The sequence below is a fragment of the Psammomys obesus genome, unplaced genomic scaffold, assembly GCF_907164565.1.
Source record: "Psammomys obesus unplaced genomic scaffold, mPsaObe1.curated_primary_1811, whole genome shotgun sequence".
Taxonomy (NCBI): domain Eukaryota; kingdom Metazoa; phylum Chordata; class Mammalia; order Rodentia; family Muridae; genus Psammomys; species Psammomys obesus.
The window spans coordinates 33,614,977-33,641,623 of NW_026596069.1; the positions used below are offsets into that span (position 1 = coordinate 33,614,977).

At 37.3% G+C, this 26,647-nt stretch overlaps 1 protein-coding gene across 6 annotated transcripts in view; it reads right to left on the reverse strand.

Moving 5' to 3' along the window:
• Positions 1 to 1,687: 1,687 nt before the first annotated feature.
• The window catches only part of Zfyve16 (zinc finger FYVE-type containing 16), a 42,618-nt gene continuing 17,658 nt past the window's right edge, over positions 1,688 to 26,647 (reverse strand). For all 6 annotated transcript variants that reach the window (XM_055625425.1, XM_055625424.1, XM_055625422.1 and 3 more), the window contains 14 exons: positions 26,072 to 26,233; positions 23,565 to 23,707; positions 21,384 to 21,762; positions 19,918 to 20,040; positions 18,427 to 18,582; positions 17,509 to 17,733; positions 14,636 to 14,718; positions 12,551 to 12,655; positions 11,988 to 12,135; positions 11,351 to 11,431; positions 7,707 to 7,869; positions 6,743 to 6,848; positions 5,803 to 5,970; positions 1,688 to 3,274 (listed from right to left, as the gene is read on the reverse strand). In XM_055625425.1, coding sequence (XP_055481400.1) covers positions 3,113 to 3,274; positions 5,803 to 5,970; positions 6,743 to 6,848; positions 7,707 to 7,869; positions 11,351 to 11,431; positions 11,988 to 12,135; positions 12,551 to 12,655; positions 14,636 to 14,718; positions 17,509 to 17,733; positions 18,427 to 18,582; positions 19,918 to 20,040; positions 21,384 to 21,762; positions 23,565 to 23,707; positions 26,072 to 26,233 — 2,204 coding nt within the window. In that variant the 3' untranslated portion in view covers positions 1,688 to 3,112. The remainder of the gene's footprint in view (positions 3,275 to 5,802; positions 5,971 to 6,742; positions 6,849 to 7,706; positions 7,870 to 11,350; positions 11,432 to 11,987; positions 12,136 to 12,550; positions 12,656 to 14,635; positions 14,719 to 17,508; positions 17,734 to 18,426; positions 18,583 to 19,917; positions 20,041 to 21,383; positions 21,763 to 23,564; positions 23,708 to 26,071; positions 26,234 to 26,647) is intronic.

The following is a 26,647-nucleotide window of genomic DNA, read 5'->3' on the forward strand; positions in this document are numbered from 1 at the left end:
GCTGGTGAATAAAGTGTTGCTGTCTGAAGAGAAAGGCTTCCCCTACAGTACTACAGCTCTGTTCTGGCTGCTACACGGGAAGGTTTCCCCAGGATGCGCTGCAGCTCAGCGACCACAGTGGGAAGTTTCCCCAGCGAAAACTCTGCTCCTGCTGAAGTGTTACAGATCAGCTCCTGGAGGTATCCTGGCAGTCAGGAGCTAAGAAATACCACAAAGTCAGACCACACAACAAACCTCAGTCAAGACGTGCGGGAGGGAAAAAGCCCAGGAAGGGTGGCTGCCTCAGCTCTGGAGAGAAGCAACAGAGAACTGAGCAAAAAGGCAGGCGTTTCTTTGGGGGTGGCGGTGTGTTTCTTTCCAGGAGGAAGATTGGTCGGATTTCCATTCCTGAGTTTGGGGGAGCTCGGGATTGGTGGGTTTTCCTGTTGAGGATTGATGAGATTCTGTGGCAAGCTGGGAGATTCTACTTTTATGTGGAACCTAAGCAGTGATGGTAGTTGCTAGGGCCTTAAGGAGCAGAGTTGGTGGAGGAAAGAAAGACGCTGGGGAGATGTCTGTCAGGAAGGAAAAATAAATTCAAGTGTTCTCTTACACATTAACTAGTTATCCCACTGCAGTGCTGAAAGAGGAATCATTGTGGTTATCACCTCTGAATCTTGGGTTGGCTCATACAAAAAAGGTGCCTACCTGGGGAGAGTATGTAGTGGAAGAACGGGCGATGTGTGCAGGAGGGAGGCAAAAATTAAGATCGCTAAGTTTTCATGTTTCTTTTTGCTGGACTGTATGTATCTTAAGTCAAGCATTTTAAAAGTCACTTAACAAAATGTAAAACCTACAATGAGTCAGAAGTTTCTGTTTTATTTCAAGATAGTCTTTTAAAACTTGAATCTTATTAAAATTATTCTTATTAAGAAAGTTCCATGCTTTATGAAACACAGAAACCGGCTGCCAGGAACCTCCACAGCTGTCAAAATAAGGTTTTCATTATCCAGTTATAAGGTGCATGTGCAGTCTCTCTACAGCATCTGGATGCCTCAGACTCCCAGTCCAAATACCCACTGTGCTCCAAGCTCGTCCTGAGGTGGGCGTAGCCATCCTCCAGTCTGTGCCCTGGAGCCACTCAGGTTATTTCTCCACTGCAGCAAGTAAAATGCTTCTGTATGCTAAAAAATCTGTTTCATCTATCTAGCTTCAAAAAAGAAATCTTATTTTCCAACTGATAATACTTTTTAATGTAGCACATAAACACACGGCTTGTTCAATAAATGCATAAAGCAAGATATATTTCACTTCATAGTTGAAAATGCAGAGAAACTGAGCTGCACTGAAAGTCTAGGACCACAGACAGATCACTGTAGAGTGACTACAAAGAGCCATCCTACTTCTTACTAACATTTCAAATTAAGTGCCGATGTGAAGGCTGATCAAGCAGGGGGCAAATGCCTTCAGAAAAATCCATAGCCAAAGAATGCTGTAAAATGTGCCTCCTCTAACATTTCGGGCTAAAATTCCAATTTCTACTAGTTGTAGACACTATGAAAACAAACGTAAAGTTGCTTCAAACACAAAGGCTCTTCACAGAAGAGCCTTCCACTATGTGTTAAGTTCAACATTCATAAATTGTACAGGTAAACTACATAGTAAGTATATAACATACAGAAAATAAACACATGTAAAGAAAACAAAATGAGCTTGATATGGGACAATCTTTATAGTACATCATTTCAACAAATTTTGTGAGTGGTATGTTCCCATTTATTTACCATCTGTAACAGTACACATTGTTGGTGGGTATTCTCTCACATATGTCTGTGGCTGGTCCAAGTGTGATGGTGGCAGGGGTGGGGGTGCGACTCTGGTCTCTAAGACCTTAGCTCTTGACTCACATGCCTGCATCTCTAAGTTACGATGCTTCATAGATATTCTTCTTACACAGGGATGGTTAGTGTGGCTTCTTTTTCTTGAGATATACAGTGAGTGTTTTTGATACAAAAAAATATACTCTGCATAATAGAAGGCATCAAAACAATGATTACATTTTATATAAGTTAAATGATAGGGTTTCTCCTTCTTCCTGCTGTTTGAATTAAACAAGAAAGCTCTATCACAACCGTTATCTTTATGTTAAATATTCCATTATAAAAAAATAACTAGCATAGAAAGAATTAAAAATATGCAAAAGTAACAAGTTTGTTAAAATTTATACTTCATACATTGGTGTCAATCAAGAAATTCCTAAGGATTAATGTGGAAGTAGCAGAAACCTGTTTCAGGCTTCTGTTATTGCTACACAATGGCTACTTCATGGGCCATCTGGCCTGTTGTCATCCAGAGTGTTTAACACAGTGGTGCACTTGGTAAGGAAGGAGAACGAGAATGCACTGCAATACAAAAATATTATCTATTCATATATTAGCAAAGATGTATAAAACACATTCCAAATCATACGTTGCTATGGATACAACAGACTTAAATAGAGAAGCATAAAGTCCTGAAGCACCCACAGTTATCTTAATCAGGAAAAATGATATTTATAAATATATATATATATATATATATATATATAATAATTTGAGAAGAAATAAAGGCAAAATTCTAATTTTAATCAAATGGAATTTATCTAATCATGGAGGTAGGTCTCCATTCAATTTATACAAATAAGTTATCATCTTTATTCAAAGAATTTTAAGTCTAGAATCTTGAAACTGGTCTTTGCTACTGAAATAATTTTAAACAGACTTCAAAACCAGTATTCTCACTAGCATAAACACAGAACTGGTATCTCCTTCATTAAAATCATTCTTGATATAAAGAGGTATAACTAAGTGCAGATACTTTGGCTTAACATTAAGTTACACTGTAAATACTATAAATTTTAAATCAGAAGAAAGTTTTTCTTCTTAGTTCTTATAATAAGCATAAAGCTATAAAAACGGTGGATTCCCTAAATTTTTAGATATTTAAACATTGTGCTAATGATTTTGAAAAATCATTCCTGCCTAAAAAGTCAAATTATATATTTAAGTTATCAAACATTTAGTATTTGTGGCATTTCAGTTTTAGTGCTGGGATTCATTTTAACAGATCAGTTTGCAACATATAACACATTCTTTCAGTCAAAAAGGTTTTCTAAGATGAAAAATGTTAACTCTATTTGCAGCGGCACATTAGAGGTGGAGGTCCCACTGTGGAGCACGGGTATCAGAGCACTGTCGAGATCGTTGAGGTAATGCTGAGGCAGAAGCTGGCCTTCACAGCCTGCCTGAAATTCAACCTGGAAAAGAAGAAATGCTGCTGAGGTAACCTTAGAAAACAAGCCCTCTCTTCTGCTCAGCAGACACCTATACAGCATTTTTGCAGATTCAGCTTAAGGATGTTAGTAAAATGTTATTTTCAAAAATATACTCTATTTCTTTACTCGCTCTATAAATTTTAACATGTATTGTTACTAATTTATATTTTAGATTTCCATTCAACTAAATACAGAAGTAAAAGAGATCTGAAACTTTTTATACAATTAGCAATGTAACTTAAATTGCATTAAAAATGAATTGAAAAATCAAGTTACTGTGTTTCAAATTGTTGCAATACTATGTCTTATGTAAGGTGTGCAATTGTGTGCGTGCATGTGTGTATGCAGCTTTGCATTTACCTGTGTGCACAAGTCAAGTGCAGAGGTTGGCTGCACAGCATGTCTCACTGTTTCAGCTAGACTAAGTAAATAGCAAGCCCCAGGATCTTCTTGTTCTGTCCCCACAGCCCAGGGTTGCAGGCATGCACTCTCATGCCCAGCTTTAATGTAGGTGCTGGGGATCCCAACTCAAGTCCTCATGCTTATGCAACCCGTCCTTTACCTACCGAGCCACCTCCTAAGCCCTGCAATACTATTTAATATTACTGATAAAATGTATATTTGTATACATTCAATAATAAAAGAAAACAGTGCTTAGTCAACTGATAGTCATCAGGAAAGTAATAAAAACAGAACTCCTTTTTCCATCAGAGACATGAGTATAACACATTGTGCTGGAGAAGGAAACTAAAATATGAACCCCTGTTTAGAGAACCAGATTTTAATGAAGAATCTACATTGAAAATCTCTACTTGATGTCAAAAGCTACAAAATAAATATGCCCAACAGATATGCACTAGACATTCTGGGGAAGATAAATGGCTTTTCTATGTAGTAAGATCACTGTTTGCTACAAGTACAGATGCATATTAAGGTAACAGTGGACATCCTATTGCACTGATCAAACCGTCAATGTTCAAAAGTTCAATTTGGCTTGAGATACAGCATAGAACAGCACTTGCCTAGCATGCACAAGGCCCTTGATTATAAGCTGCTAGGATACAAGAGTGTGGATAAGAACTATATCAGAAATTACTGACAGAAGGCAGACCTGATGGCAATAGGCCTATAAAGCAGCTATTCGGGAAGCAGAGGTCAAAGGATCACAACTACACAGTTTACCTGGGATACAGGATGAGTTCAAGGTCAGACCCCACCTTGAAATAAAAAATGAAGGGCTAGAAAAAACCAGCTTTGAGAGGGAACATCTGCCTTGCACTGGGAGACCTGGGCTCCCACCCTCAGTGCCTATTTCAGGCATATGCTGACATTCAGTGAGTGCACGCCTGGATCTGGCACTGTCAATCGAGGAACTTGTTTTACGGTTATACTCAAATTTATACAAAAGCAAAATACTGTCAACAAACTAAATTTCAATCAAAATAATTACTTATCCATTTATTTAATCAAATATGACTACTATACAACTGTTAAAAAGAATATGTACTAATATATAATCTGACATATTAAAAAGGCATAGTAAATAAAACATTTGAAGACTGATCAAAAGTTTTATCACACATACATATGCACACACACACTTACTTGTACCTGCATAAAATCACAAGAAATATTAATACCAATTGCCTGGAGCAACAATTAAAGAGAGTCTGGACATGAAGTAGTGTTTGGGAGTTAAGAGCACGAGGAGACCTTTCCGGTGCTATGTCTATGCATAGCTCTTTTGGGAGGCGTGTACACTATAGTCTAGAGTAGACCTCTCCAAGGCCCACCAATTCCACACTATACAGCACAAGTGCTGCTCCTCGGAGGTGTTTAATGAAATGGGGTGTGTGTGTCTAGACTTTGAGATTTCTAATTTTTTAGTCATGTAAATCCAGTTAGAATAAATTTCAAAGCCTATCTACCACACAGGACAGTTACGGATCAGCAAACTATGGTCTGCAGGCCCCGCGCTGTGTTAAAGTCTCACTGGATCACAGCCACACTCATTCAGTTGCAGGAGCTGCTTCCACTGTAAGAGGTGGACTGCGACAGCCTATAGTCCAAAAATAGTCACTCTCTGATGTTTTACAGAAAAATCTGACTGCCTCAGTGTAGCTCAGTGGTAGAGTACTTGTCTAGCAGTAAGGCTTCAGGTTCCATTACCAGCACCACAAAAACCCAACCAACCAACCAACCAACCAACCAACCAACCAACCAACCAACCAACCAAAACAAAACACCCCAGGAGGCTGCCTTTTCTCAAAAGGTTAGATAAAACTCTGATTACCTTAATATAAATGGCATTAATTCAGGACCAGCAAGATGGTTCAGAGGAAATGCACTGTGAACAGGCCTGACAATCTGAGGCCCTAGAACTCAGGTGACAGCAGAGGACTGACAGGGACTTTTGATTTCTACATATGCACCACGGCACACATGCCCCACAAATAAATATACTGGTAGAAATATTAACTTCAAAATTACATCACAAAAGTACATGTTACCATATCAGTGTCGATGGAAACTCTGAGTCCAATTTTGTTCATTCTGTTACTCTTTAGAGTTCTCAGATGAGGGCATAGGGCGGCACTACAAGCCATGGCTATCTCTTTTGCAAACTCGTAACTAGTTGATAAAATAGACACATCTTGGTCCTTTAGGAAGTAGAACACCTGAAAATCAGTTAAATTAGGAAATAAATCATGATTATGATTAGAAGCAACAATTAAATTGAATTAAACAAATTAAAAAGTTAATAAAATTCCAACATTAGATCTTTGAAATCATTAGTTGAGAACATTCTATATCTATAGCCTAAATCTGTAAGATAAATAAAAGTTTAAAAGCAAAGATTATATTTTATGGGAATAGCCCAGCTATTTTTGCCCAAAGCTGACTTGTGTCAATAAAATCCTTGTTAGCTCAGTTCAGAGCCGACACTGTAAAAACATATCTATGGAATTAGACTGGACAAAGAGACAATGCTCTGTAGCTGCTAATGTCCTCTACAGTCTGTTCCTTCTACACATGTGAGACACCAAGATGATAAGAACTGACTGCCTCACTGCAGAGGACATGGACTGCTAGGCTGTGGGTCAGCAGCTTCAGTCTCTTTTAAAACGCAGAATGTGCAAAAATGCATTCCATATATGCCTGCTGACTACAAGCTGGTGTCCCAAAGTCTTCTATAGTAAAATAACTATGAAAATGTTAATTTACCAAAATGTAACTATTAGTTGCCAGGAAGTACTATCATGGTGAGGGCTTAAAATAAGTATTTGCAATTCAATTATGTAAGAGATTTCTGGGTGGGGATCTGTTTCAAGGTGGAAAGTGAAAGGTATAATAAGCTATACTCCAGTAGGCAGAGGCCGAATAGGCTGTATTTCCAAGTGCACACATGCACACGTACACGCACACAAGGGAAGAGCCCTTTCTCCATACCTCAGTGCATTTCACAGTCTTCTCTTCCGTTTCAAAATCTGCTTCCAGTTTTATTTTTTCGCTTGGAAATCCTTCTAATGATATCCCATCTACTGAACTGATAACACTACGTAATAAAGTAGAATACAACATAATTAGTACAGTGTTTTCTATGAAATTGATTGCTGAATTTGGAAAATGAGATAAGAAAGTCAAAGTTTTATATTTAAAGTAGCAACAAATATCTCAATTGTATATAAAATAATCATTTCTCATGATTCTTTGATTGTCCATAATCTTTTTGTTCGGTAAATTATCTTTTTTTCATATATCCAATTCAGACCTAGGTTTAATATACTTTAGTTTCTTAACAAAAAAGTATCTCCAAATCAAAAAGCTATTTTCTGGGGTTGGGTATGCCACTCACTTGACAGGATACCTGCCTAGCATGCAGACAGCTCTGAGTTTGGTCCCAGTACCACAAAAACTGGGACTGGTAGGTCTAGGCCTTTAACCCTAGCACTCAGGGGGCTGAAGCAGGATTTCAAGTTTAAGGCCATCCTGGGCCATATATTGAGTTCACATGCAGCTTAAGTTATGTGGCAAGATATTAGTTCAAAAGTCTATCTTTCCTTCTTCCTTCTTCTAGACCCCTAACCCATCTACAAAAGTGAGAGATTATGGGTAAGGAGAAGAAGGAACAGCAGTGGTAACTAGTAAGGCCTCTAGATTATGTCATTAAGTCTAGCTTATTACAGGGAATTAACAGTTCAATAATTGAAAGGAAACCCACGTTTTAAAATCAGACCCTCCCCAAGTTGACCACTCGTTGCCCAACTTATAAGTTTGGTTAGTTACATGTTTGAAAAACTATGCATTCATTGGAATAGAAACATTTAAATTAATGGGATAATTCTATATTCATTCATAAAATCTACCATTGTACTGAAAGGACTTTTCAGCCTCCATCAAACAAAATTCCTACCCTTTATTTTTCTTTTCTTCAGAATCCACCCAACAGATGTCCACATATTCTCTCAGGTCTACTGCATCAACTTTCCCACAATGAATTCTAAAGTCCTTTTGCTCTCGTAGAGCCATCCGTAAGCCATCCATGGTTTCTGGAGTTATTTGAACCATTAAGCCATCTAGAAATCAGAGTTATGCTTCATATTGAGTTTGCCAAATTTCAGTATGTGTGACAAGTAAAACAATTTACTATTAAGATATGCTTGGTTCAAGATAAAAATTTTAAATATCCTTTGTTAATTATTTAAGTGGTTGTTTTTCACTAGGAAAACAAAACTATCTTATCAAGTTAAGAATTATTTTTAAGGTTATGCAAATAAAGTAAGTTATGTTACTTAATAAAAGCACAACAAAAATATTATGCCCCAGGATTAAGCAGGATTTATCTTAGGGATGCAAAGATGATTTGATATATGCAAATCAATAAACATCACTTCAACTGATGGACAAAAATCACGCATCAATCATCTTTCAGAAGAAAACACTGGATAAAAAGTCAACATCCATTCATGAAAAAAATCTTAGTGAATTAGATAGAAGGGACATACCTGAAAACAAAAAAGGCAATATAGGACAAACCCAGCCAACATCACAATGAAAGGGGAAGAGCTGAGACTATTTACTTTAAGATCACAAACAAGACAAGGATGCCCCTTTTCACTCTACTCTTAACAAACTACTGTAGTTACCCAGACTCTAAGTCAGGAACACACAGGAAAGGGTATCCAAATAAGGAAGAGGAAAGTAAAATTGTACCTGTTTACAAACTGTATAAGTCCAATGAAAATCAGTTAAAACTGAATACCAAATAAGGAGCATGTTTATACAGAGAACAAGCTAGCTGAGAAAGACATCAAAACGGCAATCCCTCTCAAAACAAAAAGGAATAAACTTAATGACTTTATAAACCAGATGATTTCTACAGTGAAAATGACAAAACACCAATGAAAGATTTGAAGACACAGGAGAGTGTAGACACAGCCACATTCATGAATTGGGATTAAAATGGTCAAAACATTGATGTTAACCAGAACCAAAAGTACAGCTGGGTGTGCCTCTGCCTAAAATCCCAGTTCTTAAGGGCCTAAAAAAGAAAATGAATGTAAAAAGACAACCCAAAGCATAAATAACAAAATGTGCACCAAATTAAGTCTCTCCTGTACAACAAGGAGAGAAGAAGAGTGTGGACTAAAAATGCAGGTCAGAAGAAAACCTGCAGCACTGGGGTAGTGCTGTCTCTGCACACTGGTGGCAGGTGTGGGGGAAAGTTAGAGGCTAGCCTGGACTACAGACTCAAACTTTGTCTCACAAAATCAAAATCTGGTTAAAAAATTCAGAAATGATCTGGAGACACTTGATCTAAAGTTCTACAAATATCCAAGAAATATATGAAAAAATATTTAGCATCACTATAGTGAAATGCAAATAAACCACCATATTTTCTCATCCTGGTCAGAATGGCTATAATAATAAAAAACTCAAAACAGTAAAACAAATGCTTTTGGGACCAGAAAGATGTCTCAGTAGTTTTGAGCATTGGCAACTCTCCCAGAAGACCCACCGTTCAAGTCCTAGTACCCCCATGGCTGTTCACAACCCTCTGTAACTCCAACTCTAGGGCACCCTTTGCCTTCTTCTGGCCTCTGTCGACACTGCATGACTAATGTGGACAGACATGCATGCATGCAGGCAAAACACCCATACATATAAAAATAAGTAAGTTTTAACTCTCTATTAAAGTTAGTAAAGGAGATGGAGAAATGGGAATTTGTTCATTTACTTATGTGTTGGTTCTATTTACTTATTCACTTACTCATTTACTTTGTGGTACTAGGATTAACCAGGGCTTCAGCAAATGCCAAGCCAGTGCTCTAGCACTGAGCTACATTCCCAACCAGAGAAAAGGAGACGATTATACATTGTTGATAGGAATGTACAATACTATAGCCATTATGGAAAACAGGAGGTTAATAGGTCAAAATTAGAACTACGTTATAATAAAAAATTCACCTACTGAGTGTACCTCAACTGAAATTAATTAATCAGAGATAAATTGGACATGGTAGTAAAGGTCTGTAATCCCAACACTCAGGAGAAACAGGCAGGAGGGTCTCAGGATTTGAGCTCAGCCAGAGATACATAGTGAGCCTAGGCTAGTCTAAGACAGCAGGACCCTGTCTGAATGCCCTCTGATGTTCCCCTCCAAAAAAAAAAACAACAAAAAGAAAGACCCAGAGAGACTTCCTTAGGCCTAAGGGTAATGAGGATTGGTTCAATACTTTCCAAAATAACTTGGAAGTATTCTGTGAAACTGAACATTTACCAATCTAATTGGCTCAGGAATTCTAATCCTAGATATATTTAGCACTATTGTTGTCATAGCAGAAACAGGAGACAACACAGAAGTTAATGGTCAGGTGAACAAATTATCACATATTCACAAAATATTTAACAGCACTGAAGCTGAACAACTTCAGAATATGCAGAAGCTAGAAACATAAACAATACATGTACTCATTGTTCTTAATAAGCATAACTACATAACGTAACGTTTTCTGTAAGTACGCACAATGTATGAAACAGTACACACAGTCAGTCTATTAGTAAGTCTTGAGGAGAGGAAAAAGCAGGCTCAAGTACATCCAGTACTGCCATGCTATAGTTCTGGGTTTGGAGATTTTTCCACACAAGTTTGTGGTACTGTTTCTTAAAAAGTTACATTTTTCCTTTGTAAGTATCAAATATTTTCTGTTTTTTTTTTTTCCCTGTTGTTTTGCTTTGAGACAAGGTCTCACTATATAGATCAGGCTAACCTCAAACTCAAAGAAATCCACTCTCCTCTGCTTCCTAGGTGCCACAATACCCAATAAATGTATTTTTTAAAGGTAAAGGAGAAACAACTTTATGTTAAAACAAAGGAGGACCCAGGGTAAGATCAATCCTTACTTAGAAAGACAAATAGGATGGACATTGGAAGTAGGAGAAAACGAGAAGCAGGATAGTAGCCTACCATAGAGCGCCTCTGAAAGACTCTACATAGCAGTGTATCAAAGCAGATGCTGAGACTCATAACCAAACTTAGGGCAGAGTGCAGAGAATCATATGAAAGGGAGAGTTAGTAAGACCTGGAGAGAACAGGAGCTCCACAAGGACCAAATATATCTGGGCACAGGGGCTTGTCTGAGACTGATTCTCCAACCAGGGACCATGCATGATTATAACCTAGAACCCCTGCTTGGATGTAATGTAGCCCATGGCAGCTCAGTGTCCAAGTGAGTTCCCTAGTAAAGGGAACAGGGACTGTCTCTGACATGAACTCTATGAACTCCCCAGCCCCCCGTGGGAGGAGCAGCCTAGCTAGGCCACAGAAGAGGACATTGCAGCCAGTCCTGGTGAGACTTGATGAGCTAGGGTCAGATGGAAGGAGAGGAGGACCTCCCCTATAAGTGGACTTAGAGAGGGGCAAGAAGGAGACAAGGGAGGGAGGGAGGGATTGGGAGGGAATGTGGGAGGGCGCTACAGCTGGGACACAAAGTAAATAAACTGTAATTAAATAAAAAATAAAAAATATATATATTAAAAAAAAGGAGAAGGTCATACCTTCAACTATGCTGGATTTGGCAAGAAATCCTGAAGATGTTTTCAGAGCACCATTGAATACCACGAAACTTGCACCTGTCACTGATAATGAATAATAAGTTATATTTTATCTGTTCATCTTATGCTGTATTTGTTACTCAAAATACGGATTTTCTACATTGAGTATTCAACAAATGTTATTCTCATAATACATTAGAAATACAACAAAAAACCAAAATGAAATTAAAATACATATAAAAGTGTTTCTATCTAATGATGGACTACTGTATTATTTAAAATGTTTGTGCTTTTGTTATGAGGGTGTCAAGAATCAAATTCACTGCAGGTGAACGACAAGCTTATTTCTCTGTGAGAATGACTAAAGTGCTTTCTTGTGCATCAGGACCAGAGTTAAGATCCCTAGAACCCATGTAAATCCTGGGTGGGTGTGGTAGCATCCCTGAATTCCACCCTTTGAAGACAGGCATGGACTCCTGAGACCTAGCTGGCTAAGAAGACTAGACATATAAACAAGCTCTGAGGGATCGTGTGCAGTGGTTTGAACAGGAATGCCTTCCAGACTGCTTGGCCCATAGGGAGTGGACTATTAGGGGTGGCCCTGTTGGAGGAAGATCTTCTGTAAGGGTTCATAAATTACCTTTTCTTGGCTGGCCAGTGGCACTATTGGCCTGAGTTTGATAAACTCCATCACTCTGTACACAAACCAGATGAGAATCTGCTTCTGTACTAAAGCTAGCTCCAATGCTGATGACATGCTCATTAGAAGAATTTATTACCTTCATTACCTGAGAGAAAACAACCACATTTATTAAGAACCTTTTTTAACATTTTCATTTTTAACATTTACCTCAGTCATGTTACTGATCAACTTTATAATTACCAAGCTTTGGTCTAATCACCTCCTTGGGAATGTTTCAAAGATTAGATTAGATTAGATTAGATTAGATTAGATTAGATAGATAATAAATAGGTGATAAAATCTCAATTAATAGATAAAGAAAATGAATAAAAAAACCAGATCAAACATATTTGTTATTAAACAAATTTGAAAAGTTTAAAAACATGTATTATGTATTAGATATCCGGATTCAAATTAAAACAAAACAAACAACAACAACAACAACAACAACAAAAAACCCGTCTAGTGTCAGGAACTCCTCTGCTCAAATGTCTTTAGATGCACAGCACAAGTATACTTACATCACTGTACTTTTTCCGAGGTATTTTTATACAGCTTTTCCCCATTTCCATATGAATCAACAGCTGATCGATGTTATGCAATGTATACTGGTAATTTCGAAGGTCCTACATAAAATGAGCAAAGTTCCATCAACATTTACCCATCCACTACCTCTTCCATTAGTATCTGTAGTTCAAACCTTTGACACAGTCCTATCTTGAACGACAGACCCAACTTGAGAAAGAAAACAGGACCCCTGCAAAAAAACAAAAACAAAAAATCCCACAAACTAATCCTTCCAGCTAATACTCAAAATGAATAAAGAATATTAAAGAATATTCTCAGAAAGAAGCCTATTGTGTTAGGAGACCATTCTTCTTTCCTGTTACAACTCTCCCAAAACAACAAGTCATTTTTTAAGCTCGTATGTTAAAGGTGCATTCACTTCTGGTGGTGCTGCTGGGAAGAGACAGCAGTCTAGGAGGTGGGGGCTTCTGTAGCTGGAGGTATGCCCTCATAGAGAAGACTGGGATTCCTGCCTCTTCCCCTTTCCCTTTTGCTTCCCAGGCACTGTGAGCTGAGGGGCTTCCCCCACCAACTACTCCCATACAATGCTCACCAGGGGCCCTAACAACAGAGCTGTTGTCAACTTCAGACAAGTGTGATCCTGAACTAAATCTTTTGAAGTGACGAGCAAAAGCAAACTATTCTCCTTATAAGATTATCTCTTGTATTTTGAAGAAAAAAAAAATAACAGAAAACTGAGAATCTTCATGCTAGCTGATGGGAATTTGAAAATAGGTCTTTATTTTTCATTGCTGAGTAATATTCCATTGTGTAGAATTTGCAGGTAAATGGTGGGAACTGGAAAGGATCATCCTGAGTGAGCTGTCCCAGAAGCAGAAAGACACACACGGTATATACTCGTTCATATAGACATGCACTATAGGATATACCTACTAAAATCTGTACATCTAAAGAAACTAATCAAGAGGGAGGTCCCTGACTAAAATGCTCAACCCCATCCTGAAAGTCAAAGAGGATGGACATCAGAAGAAGAAAACAGGAAACAAGTTAGGAACCTGCCACAGAGGGCCTCTGAAAGGCTCTGCCCTGCAGACTATCAAAGCAGACGCTGAGACTTATGGCCAACTGTTGGGCAGAATGCATGGAATCTTATGAAAGAAGTGGGAAATAGTAAGATCTCCACAAGGAGAGCAACAGAGCCAGAAAATTTGAACACAGGGGTCTTCCCAGAGACTCATACTCTAACCAAGTACCATGCATGGAGATAACCTAGGACCCCTGCACAGATGTAGCCCATGGCAGTTCAGTGTCCAAGTGGGTTACATAGTAACGGGAAGAGAGACTGCCTCTGACATAATCTGATTGGCCTGCTCTTTGATCACCTCCCCCTGAGGAGGGAGCAGTCTTACCAAGCCACAGAAGATGACAATGCAGCCACTTCTGATGAGAACTGATAGACTAAGATCAGAAGGAAGGAGAGGAGGACCTCCCCTATCAGTGGACTTGGGGAAGGGCATGCGTGAAGAAGGGGGAGGGAAGGTGGGATTAGGAGGGGAGGAGGGAGAGGTTTATGGGGGGATACAAAATGAATAAAGTGTAATTAATAAAATTAAAAAAATAAACAACAAAAAAGAAAGTAGGTCTACTAAACACATATATATTACAAAGAAATATAAAATGGCAAAGTTATAATAGAAGGGAACCTCAGATATAACCTTATCTAGGCTTTCCTACTACACGAGTATAGCAAGGTGATAATTTGTTCAAAATCACAAAGATGACTTACTTTACTAACACTTTTCCTAAAGCTTTGTCAAAACTTCAGAATTTGTGAAGATATCTCCCAGTACCTCTATATGCAAGAACAGCAGAGCAAACCAAAAGGCAATCAGAATTAGGAACTAATAAAATAGAAGATACTGTAGTCTAAAAAGCAGAGCCCATTTATGTTAAGTGCCTTAGGACTTAAAAATACCAAATACTTCAAGTTAAAATAGGCAAATAAAATAGATGAAATGTACTTAAATAAATGTTTAAAGAAACAGTATTTAGAACAACACAGTAGTTCAGTTACTTACAACAAGTAAATTCATAATAGTGTGTCCTATTTCTCCAAAAAGAGGCTTCCTGCCTCTGACACTTGTTAGAGGAGCAGGATACACTGCACATAAAAAGAATAACTGATCACTATCAACAACAACACAGAGTCCTAAATTTATTATTTTTATTTTTCAAACAAACTATCTATAAGCACTACTCAGTCAATTATCAGAGAAAAGTAAAGACACCTATGGAGCTGCTAGATGCTACACTAACTGGTAACGTTCACAGACTATCTTACTTAAATTGTATGACAAGTAAGGGTGGCTACACCCACTCACAGATAAAAAGAAAAATCGAGATAAAGATACACAAACCTGTTCACTTAAATGTTAAAAAGATTTGGATCTGGACTTTTGTGATTCCAAAGCATTTTTTATTTTGTTTCCATTAAAAATTCCAATGAGAAGGAAAAATTACAATTGCTTCAACTGCTATAAAACTTTTTTAACTTAAAAAGAAATTTAAAAAAATTTAGAACTTAGAATTTTGGTCTTTCCTTTTGTGGTATTGGGGATTGAATCCAGTACCTTGTCCATGCTAGATGAGCATTATACCACTGAACTGTAAAATTAAAGACTTTAAAGACATTTACAGTTAATATTAAATAGTGGTAATTAAAAAATTGTAATATAATTTTATAGTTCTTACATCACAACAATAAAAGGAAATTACATAAAGAGTCAAAGGAGCCAGTGCAGAAAAAGGGAAGACAAGAGGCTTGCTGAATGTCTACTTTCTCTTTAGGGCATGCACTGTATGTATAAAACACTAAAAAGAAGATACTTTGCTAGCAACGCAGAAGTACTCTGAAGCTGAAAAAAGGAGTATTCTTTTTCTATAATGATTAAAAAACTGACACATTTTTAACATTAAGTTCTCAGCTTTTGAAATAAGCAATCTAATGTTTTAAATATCTATTGTAAAAGCATTCTTCATTCACCTTCTAAGAAACACTGTGTATCTAGCACTGTTTTATAACCTTCAGTCAGAGCATCACATCCTTGAAAGTACAAATATATTTTGTAATCTTCAAAAAACAAAAACCTCCTAAGTTATTAAATAACAGATATCTAAACTGGTAAAAACACAATCAGTGTTTAAAGACAAGAAAACTATTAAAGATATGATTAATGTAAATGCTGAGTTTTTGTTCATCATTTTATGAGTAAGGAGGCAATTTTACTTAAGACACTGGACAGGCTGTGGCTTAGAATAATATGCTGTCAGTGTTACAATATTTTGATTAATGATCTCTAAACAGGTGGTCACTGAAATGTCCCACATGTATATTCCATAAAAATCTAAGTCAAATCTAAGTAGGCACGAGTACCACTAACTTCAGTGTCAGTCTTTTTAAGGTCTAGCAAACATAACAAATACAGGACACTGTTGAGGCTAGTTAATCTCCATCAATGGCTCCTCCCATCACTACTATACAGCTTTGCAGTTTCAACCCTGTGATCTTTTAAGAAGTTCCTTATGCTACGCCATCATCTTCCAAACATCACTGTAAGAAAACCAGTCTTATTATTTTTAGGTGCTTCTATCAAAGCTACAAGTCACATCTTCAAGTTGTATGCCTTACAGTGATTGATAGCTAACTGGTATATTTTCCTAATCTTCAATAAAAACAGCATTCAGATTTTATTATCGGCAACAAAACGTTGTGCTGGATGAAGAAAATTCTGGCTCAAAGTAAAATGCTATACATTTTTTAGGATTACACACAAAATATGAGATTAAACTTAATTTTTTCATAATATGATCAAATACTTGTCCTAAAAACTAAGGAACCCTTGTCATCAAAGTCAGAAGTTGCCAAACAGAGGGATTCAAACAAATCATCTTTCAGAACTGTGCATCCTGAAATAGAAGTAACTTTTATTTTTCCCAACACTAAATTGTCTCCAAGATGATACTTACTAAATTACTTAAATCAAATGCCTTATTGTTAAATACAATATGCTGCAGTACAACAAAAAATACTTTTTTAAAAAGCCAAGGATAAAAGTACAGAAAAAAATTTAAAGTTTAACATTAGAAACAATTTTGAAATGACAAATATAACCATATAACAAAGTCTATTATAATAGCGTTAGAATTTTCAGTTGTGTCAAAAGTCGGCATTTAATCACACACAAACATATACCTAGGTGATATATTTTATAGCACTTCCGAGTAGTTAGCTAAATACTAGGAATACAAAAATTAAAGTGAGGAATGTGTAACTAGGGAAGTGGCAACCACGTTTCTAAAGCACTTTTTCTAAGAGTCATCCACCCTCTACAGTACTGTTACAACACCCTCAGCAAGTGCTGTAACAGTACTGCACCTAAGAACCACTTGTTTGCAAGCAAGCAGGGGGGCACTGATTTGCCTAATATGTACTTAGAACAAAACTATCAATAATACACGGTTTTAACAATACTTTATCAAAAGTACTACTGTGAGAACTTTGTTTTGTTTTGACATGAGAAAGGAGAATCAAGCACAGTGGGGCAAGCCTGTAGTCTCAGCACTTAGGTAGTGGAAGCAACAGGGTCAGGAGTTTAAGTCATTTGATCAGCTTCACAGTGAATTTAAAGGCTGAGAATGGCCTCTGTTATGAGACCATGTCTCAAAGAAATTACATTTTAAGGTAATTTAAAAGTATCATGAAAATTCACGACACACCAGCTCTGTCATACTAACTTGGTACAACAGGGTTGTCTTAGAAATTTAAAAATATACCAAATCAAAAGTAGTTCTACTAATCAAGTAAAAATTACTTAAATGATTTTCCTGATCTATTGCTTTATTTGCAGTATATTTGAAAATGTGACACCTGCCTTATTATTCTCAAACTTACCTTTGTATTCTGCACCCAGTCTCAACATTAAACGCATAGGGAAAACCTTCGCCCAGGGAATTTCCAGCTTCTGAATAAGAATGCCGCAGAGAAAAGGGTTCCTTGGTAATGGGAGGTCGTCAAGTTTCTGAAAGGTCGGTGTAATAAACAGAAACCCTCCGTGATCCTTGCTATTGAGAAAACTCTCAGTAAAGGTCAGATTGTCCAAGTTTTCTATGTACTTTCCTGAAAATAATATTATTAATAAAAATATTTTAAGTTTTTATATTATTACTTTGATGAAACATTCTGAGTCCAAATGTCCCAACATACATTTTCTTAAGTGAATGAAATGTAGACTTCCGTTGTTTTTGTATTTCTACTCTTAAAGAAGCCTCTATCTGGACTGGGGTACAGCTCACAAGTAGAATGACATTCTTATCTCAAGAATGCCTAAGGCCCTAGGTTCAATTCATGGTACCACAAAAACATTAAAAAGAAGAAGGGGGGACAAGTCTAGTGAACACTGTCTGTGCCCAGAGCTGAGGCATTCCTGGAGACTGGGTGGGGGACTGTAACAAAAATTTGAAAATGTTTCCAGTTGTGTAATGCCTTAATCTTTTTCTCCCTTGTACATGATGTAAAGAAAAATTACCCACCCCCAATCTAGTATAGATGATAAGTACACAGACACATTTTTTTAAAATGAAGGAGGCAAAGAAATTTCTACTTATAAAACTAAGAAAAAAAATCTATGTGGATACATTAATTACATAAAATTCTAGATTTAAGTAAATTAATGGTGATTAAGCTCTTTGTAGAAACCATCAATTTCTTCACAAAATAAATCTTTACTACAATTAGCATAGCTGAAATGTAAATGCCTTAAGCTAGTTTATCTATCCCCTAGTCTCGGCACTTCAAATTAAAATAGCATACCTTTTAAAGCATCCTTGTATATGGTGATGAATAATCTAAAGATATCCTTAGGAACTGTATCCTCATTTGGCAAACATAGCAACAGGATAATAATTTCTGCCTGTCCCAAGCCATGCAATCCATTGGTTGAGAAGTACCAATATTTATCTGAGGAATCTTGAGGAATAATGACATACAACTATACATGTCAATTTTTAATTTAAAAGCTTAACATTGCTTTTGCATAAAGGACAATGTATCAAATTTTAAAAATTTGCTGGATAAAAACCTTGACATGTTTAGGATTTATTTAAAAGACCAAACAATAACAAGTAATAAGAGTAAGAAACACTAAAGTAAAAGATGCATTAACATGCCATAAAGCAGTGTCTTCAGAACTGCATTTGTTTCAGAGAAGGGAAAACACAAAAATGCATTACTGACTAGTAGAGTATGTATTACTGAGGATACTTTATTTCCTTAATTTATTTCAATTAGGTTACATTACTGACTTTAAAACTGCCTCAGATGTAGTAGCCCAGCATTTGAGAAGCAGAGGTGGAGAGCCGGGCATGGTGGTGCACACCTTTAATTCCAGCGCTCTGGAAGGTAGAGAGAGGCAGATGGATCTCTCTGTGAGTTCAAGGCCAGCTTGCTATATAGAGCAAGTCCAGGACAGCCAGGGCTACTCAGAGAAACCTTGTCTTAGAAAGAGACAGACAGAGAGGAAAAGAGAGGGAGGGAGGCAGGCAGGCAGGCAGGCAGAGGTGGAAAGACTGACACAAGTTTGAGGACTGCCTGATCTACATAGTGAGTTTCAGGCCAGCCAGGGATATGCATTGTAATCCCTGTGTCAAAAAGAAAGAAAAGGAAGAGGAAATGTCTTTATTGCTACCAAATCATGATTCCTTTTACCACAATTCACTGTATCTGAAAGATACAACAGATAACGGGCAGTCATGAACTAAGCATCAAAATATAGTTCAGCTGGGCTGGGGAGGCAGCAGAGCAGTAGGATGTTTAGCTCTCATACATGATTGCCTATGTCTAGGCTGAATCCCCATGGCAGAGAGGTAAAGGGGAAAGAGGGAAAAGAAAGAAAAGAGAGGGAGGTGGGGAAGGGAGAAGGAGAAGGGAATGGCAAATCACTGACTGGTCCTAGTTGAGATCTACCCCATGGGAGAGTGAACCCCTGTTACTATTAACGTTACTCTGTTATGCTTACAGACAGGAATCTAGTCTTCTAAGAGGCTTCACCAAGTAGCTGATCAAAACCAAACACCTCAACTAAGCTGAGCATGTCTGTAATCCCAGCATTCCAGAGGTGGAGGCAGGTGAACCTTAAGTCTGAGGCCAGTCACAGTTATATCTAAAGTCATGTATAGTCACATTTGGCTGAAAAAATATTCAATACTGTTTATTTCTCACTATTTTCAGTCAAAATATAATGAAGATATAATTACTTTAACTACTGTTACTGCAAAATAATCAGAAAAATGAATCTCTACTTACAAAATACTAATTTGACATTCACAAGTAGGTTAGCATTTAGAACAAATGTGGCAGGAGGAAATCCTTCACCTTCAAGAAGCAAAATAATCTGTTCATGAGATGGGTGTTCTTGTACTACAGGCACTAAATAGGAGAAATACATTAATCAGGGTAAATATCCTCTCAAATATGCTTACAATGAAAAAATGATCAAATTTAAAATCAAAACCAAACATGTTTTTTGAAACTAGTTACCACTCTATTCAATAATTACATACTCATTTTTATCCTTCTACCTACTAAACAGTATGACTAGATATATCTCTGATAAATATACATATATATGTATATATACATTCAATCACCATTTATTTGTAAAAGCTTTGTACTTTCAAGTTTTAAAACAAATGGTTTTTTCAAGTTATCAACAATGGGTTCTTAGGCCTGCACATGTATTAATGGGTTAAATCATTTGCTATGCAAGTTTGGTTCAGCAGAACCTACCGTAGAAGGAGAAAGCCTGGACCCCACAAAGTTGTCCTCAGTCCTCCACACACCTTACACATGCTGTGGCAAATGCTCACACTCCCACACATAATACATAAAGTGGATTCTGATTACTGAAGAGTCTACACTCAAGTTTCCTATGCTGCTTGCTGCCACAGGCATAACAGTGACAGGTAGCCATAGCAAAACAAAACTTGACAACCAATCAGAAAATAAGCATGGTATTCCAAGAACAGAGCTTAAAACACACTTTTCTCTCCAGAGGTAAGCTCACAAAATGTCTCCTACAGGCAACAGGGCAATAGCAAGCTTCCTTTCTCTACACTGACATGCAAATCCAAAAGTCTGTTTCAGTATGTAGCAAAACGCTTGAGGCAACTGGCAACTCTGAGGTGGGAGTCAGTCACATTACCCTCAGCTCATCTGCTTTCTCTTTTATAAGGAAAAGGAAACCCAATGAGATTAACCCAATGAGATTAGTTCATACACGAACTAAGTAGCAGATGATGACCTAAAATTCCTAGTTTTGTCATTGAATTTACTGCTATTACTTTGGGAAGTACGATTCTTAAAATAAAATACAAAAGCTAGAGTTAAAATCCAAAATAGAAGTATTTCTGATGAGTTTCCCCATTGTATTAGACTTTAATTTATCCTAAATCAGAGACCCACATGTAATAAATGACTCAAAAATTCAAACCACTTTGGATTTGTTTTGCACAAATAAGACTTTCTATAAACTAAAATTATCATCCCTTGTATACAGCATAACAAAAATATTTAAGTTTAAAAAATTCACTTCATATACTATAGACAAAATTCACATGTTCTTGATAAAAAGTTATTTTTCTTTAGGGTGGAAGGTCACAGCTGTCCTCTCACCAGGCTAGTTTCCACAGCAAGTTTCATGGCAGCCACAGCTACATAAACTTTTTCCTGAAAAAACAAAACTTTTTCAATTTAAGTAGCTACAGCCCTACCTGATCCCTCTTCTCCAGATGTGGCCAGAAGGGGAGGCAAACCAAGCTCGTCATCAGGTAGAAGACTAAGCTTACTGCAGACACACTCGACAATGCCACACAACAGCCTGTAGTCTGAGACACTAGCAACAGGTAACCCAGTGTGAGCAGGGATGACGGTAGGAGTAGACGGCTCCTCACTGTCCACAAACACATCATCTTCCAGTGTGAAAGGGCCAGGAATGGGCAGGCCCTCAGTGTCTGTGCTCATAGGCAGTTTTCCCATGGGTGCAACATGAGAAACTGGACTCTCAGTTATTTCATTTCTTATAATGGCACCCATTTCATTGTTTGTTTTTTTCACTGTAGTAGAATGGGTATGATCTGCTTTATTAATAATCTGTAAAATATGGAATAAAAAGTTTAATCAGTCCATATTCTCTGTTCAACAGTGAAAAGTTGAGCTCTATAACCAAATATATTTTACTAAAACTAAAAGAAACCAATATAGGCTCCCAAATTCTCCTAAAGTTGAATTTCCCAAGAGATGGAGGCCATTTTCCTTCAAGTTCAGGCTATACCACATTCAGGAGCACAAGGGTTTAGTTAATGATTCCTCCATTTTGATTCCTCCACATTACACAGTGACCACCTTAACTCAACTCAATCTTTCTCCTTCTTAAAACAGCCAAGACAGGCGGGATAGGGAAGAAGAAAAAGGAGGGCAGCACAGAAGTGGCTGGGAAGCAGAGTGGTGGAGATTCCACAACAGCAACCACCTGGAGAAAGCTACTGCCACATCATCTTCATCAAAGCCCCTCTTTATCCTTTAGACTATCCAGAATAAATATTAAGGGAGAAGAACTCATGAACTCGAGTACGTTTATTAGTCTGTTTAAACCTTCCATTTTGTTGGAACAATGACTGAGAACAGGTGCTAGCCAAGGAATGTGCCACCTTTGGTAACAGCACCTGTCTATACAAGCTACTCAAGAAGCTTTACTTGTGGATGGTATACTTCACATACTGTCTCCTTACACCTGGTACAGCTGTGAAAATGGAAGCATAAATATCACCAACAAATACTTTTCCTGAATACATAGAAACGATTAATTCAATATTAATATAAATTAAATTATGAGTCTCAAAATGTAGTCTAGGGACTGCTGACATCGTAACATCCTTTTGGGGGACAATGAGGTCCCAGTTTTTCTTCACAGAACCAAAAGAGTTTATCACAGCACACTACATGTGGAAGCAAAACTGAAACAATGCCACTTTCTACTGAAGTGATCTGTTTTTTAAAATATTCTTTTTCTTAAAATATTATCTATGTTATATAGTTTATAAAATAAGTTTACTATTTTTAATGAATGAATATTTTAGAGTTTTCTCTATCTTAGTTTTGAAAAAAAGTTTTAAAAATATGTGTAGCCCACATAGCCCACACTTTGGGGTTCTCTATGACATCTAAAGCTTATGAAGAGGTTTTGAGATTTTTTTTTTTTTTTTTTTGTTTAAAAATTGAGAATCAATGACTAAAACTAATTTAAAAGGGTAAAACCAGGGTTGGAGAGATGGCTAGCAACTACAAGTGCTTGCTGCTCTTACAGAGGACCACAGTTTGATCACCAGCAGCCATACTGGGTGGCTCAAAACCATAACTCTAGTTCCAGAGAAGCTAATGCCCTCTTCAGGCCTTTGTAGGTGCCTGCTCACACATGTACACACCCACAGAGACAGATACACATACCCACAAATTAGAATTAAAATAAGTATTTCAAAGGGTAAAATTTAAAATCTATCAACAATCTATGCATATCTCAGGATTGAGGGGACCCAGGCTCCACAGAAAAGCAGTCTGAGTATATAAAGGAATGTTTGCATTGTAGCATACTTTACTAAGTGTGCAACAGCACTTTATTTAAGAAAAGTTCATATCTATATTGGAAACACTTTACTATTAAAAAATGCTAATGACCATTTTGAGCCGTTGGACAAATAAGGCTGACAAACCTACTCCATCACCATTTCCTACAACCTTCAACTCAGAAACAATATAGTTTGCAAAGTGTTATAAAAGAAGCACAATAAGCAAAATATGCATACACATTTTAGACAAATTCAAGGCATCCAAAAGGTAAGTACTCTAATAAGCTCATGAGGAATTATGATTTAATGTAAGTTGTTTAGATTCCTTACTGTGGGTATATCAGGTAACACAGGACTAAAGTCATCAGAACATCTTTTACTTCCAGATGATAATTTCATAGTATCTGCAACTTCACCATTAGGCAGTATGCCATCTGCAAACCACACTCTCCTCTGCTCTCTGGAGCACGGTCCTAAGAAGAGTTGAAAAGGTTAGGTTGTTTTAGTTTGGCAATATGGTGATGTAACACTAAATAGGGCAGCGAATGTTTTCAAAATCCTTTTTACTACTCATTGGAAAGTCCTTTACACTCAGGGTTGCACAAGCCTAGGAAAATGGCTTCCGTAATTCAGGTACCCTGAACAGAGTCCATGCCTATCTAATTCACACCAAGAGAACACACTAGAACAGCTGTGGCCATGGGGGTCACATGCTCTGAAAGAGAGGGAGAAACGTACCCTATCTACATGGGGAAGAAACATAAGGCCTCTACCACTAAGGTGAAGTCTGTATGGAGCAGCGTGTTAAGAAAGCCAGTTTTTCATTGCTAAGACAAACCACTGAGAAAATGACTTAAAAGGAAGCTCTTTTTGATTCACAGTTTCAGTCAGTGGTGGGGAAGATGCAGCAGAGGGGAGCTGCTCACCTCATGGTGGCCAGTATGCAGAAAAAGACACAAACTAAGAAAAAGGACAAAATACATACTTTCCAGGGTATATCCTCAGTGACCTACTTCACCCAGCTAAGCCCACCTGCTAGTTTCCAACCTCCTCGGCCCCAATAACGTCATCAGATTATGAAGCCATCAATTAACTCCCCGATTAGCTCATAATCCTAGAAAGCTAATCATTTCCCTAAAACCATACATCTGAACAATATCCTAGGGAGCAGGCCTTCAACATGTGAGTCTTTGGGGACACATGACATCTAAACTGTAACAAGCAGTCACTGAATACATCTTGAGGGCTGCATAAGGAGCAAGGATAGAAAGCAGAGATCAGAACCTAACAGATAAGCAAAGAAAATCATACAGATAACATAAATAAGCCTGAAAAAAAAGTGAAGAAAAGGAACCTGGACCCCTTATGTATTTCAAGAGATCTTTTTTTAATTTTCACTTTAATATGCAAACAGTAACACTATGGTTCTTATAATATGTGTATAAACCTTACTAATACTTATTACTGTTTCCTCTCAAATAGGAATACTTGTTTTTGTTGTTGTTAGAAAGAATCTAGACAAAAAGGCTAAGCGAATTCAAGTCAGATAATTTTAGAACAAAAATCACAAGAAGTTACATGTCTACTTTTCAGAATGGAGGAAACATGAAAAAAGTTGGAATTATGTATATATATTTGCAATATGGGTGGGTATATTAAAACAAGGTACCTTTCTTTTCTTTAAAAAAATTGATTTATAAGGTATGCTGTATAAATAGAAGGGGGCACCAGATCTCACTATAAATGGTTGTGAGCCACCATGTGGTTGCTAGGAATTGAAATGAGGACCTTTGGAAGAACAGCCAGTGTTCTTAACCTCTGAGCCATCTCTCTAGCCCCAAGGTACCTTTCTTACATTTACAATAGTCTGATAATACTTTAGATTGTATATTTAAGAACATACAAATGACATTAGACAAAAACAATCTAAACCCCCCCAAATGTCAGAAGAATTAAACTGAAAATAGCCACAAACTAGAACAATAGCAAATAATTCAAAGCTTTAAAATAGAATTACGGTATATATCTGTAACCAATGATTCATGGTAGGTTACTTGAGTTCAGAAACTTGAGACTAGTTTGAGTCTTAAAAACTAAAGACAAATAAATAAATAATAGCTTGTTATTGTGGTAAAATATATGATTAAAAAAGTTTTAAAGAAATAATTATTTACTGGTTATCTCTAGAACCCAAGCCCCAATCAATCTACACTGAGCTCTTGTGTGCTAGTCTGGAAGCCTGGAAAGTACAAATCTTAAACTTGTCCACTTGCTTACTGGCTGTGGTCAGATTATGCCAAGGGTAGGGGCTAATGGGAAAGGAAGACCAAATGTGGGAAGGGATGGATTCTTTCTGCCCTACTTCCTGTCCGGATCCCTGCAGCAGTAGTGGCAGCCCCACCACCAACAGGAGATATCTGCATGTCCCACAACTCTCAGCACTCCTAACATCCTATCTTGAACTCTCCCTCAGTTGTCTGAGCACCAGCTTTAAGAGATTCTTGATGCTTCCAGTATTTGCCATGTGGCATTTTCCCAGAGATCACAGCTTCAGTCATGTGGTGCTTTAGCTCCCAACATCCAGGTCTGAGAGCTAAGCACCATCAGTTGTCCCTCTCTTAGTGCTAATACGACCTTCTCCCCTGCTTTCTGCAGTTATTTGTCTCTGAAACTTCTGAGCTTGTTGCTAGTCTCCAACATACACCTATAACCAATTCTCAGTGTAAATCCATCCTGATTTAACGAATTTCTCTTTCCTGTCTTGATCTTGACTACTAGGGCATTTCTATTTGAATAACGTAAGCTTGGTGTATACTAAAGCAGCTTATTCTGGTTACCTTCAACATTTGGTTGTTTCAGTGCTGAGATGGGCAAAGTTGTAGGAGAAGGTATACTGGACGTTTGGGTCTCTTGAAGTGGCTGGGCAGTGTCACATTCATTAGATTGACTAGACTGAAGACAAGAACCACCTGGACTCATCATCCTTTCAAATGCCTGAGCTATAAAGGGGAAAGAAGAGTATTAAAAACTCATGTTTTTGAACTTCCTAGTAAGCTATAATAAGTATTTGATTCTTCAAGTTATAAGGAAAAAGAAATAAATGGCCAATAAAGAGAAAGTAACACTTGGCAAAGATGTCCAAGTACATCTTGGAGTACAGGCTTTCTTTAGTTGGCAGCACTTTACTTTGATCAGTTATTTTAATATTTTAATTGGTGTATGCTTGATATCTACTACAGAAAATCATCTTTATTGAGTACAAGTGTCTTTGATTTTTCTCTTTTACTCCTACAATCTACTAGCAATATACTCCAGAGTGAATCTTTAAGACCTAAATGAGTATTTCCTTAATCCTCAGTTTAAATTCATTATAGCTTTTTTATCTCCTCCCCCCATTTGTTTTTGAGACAGGG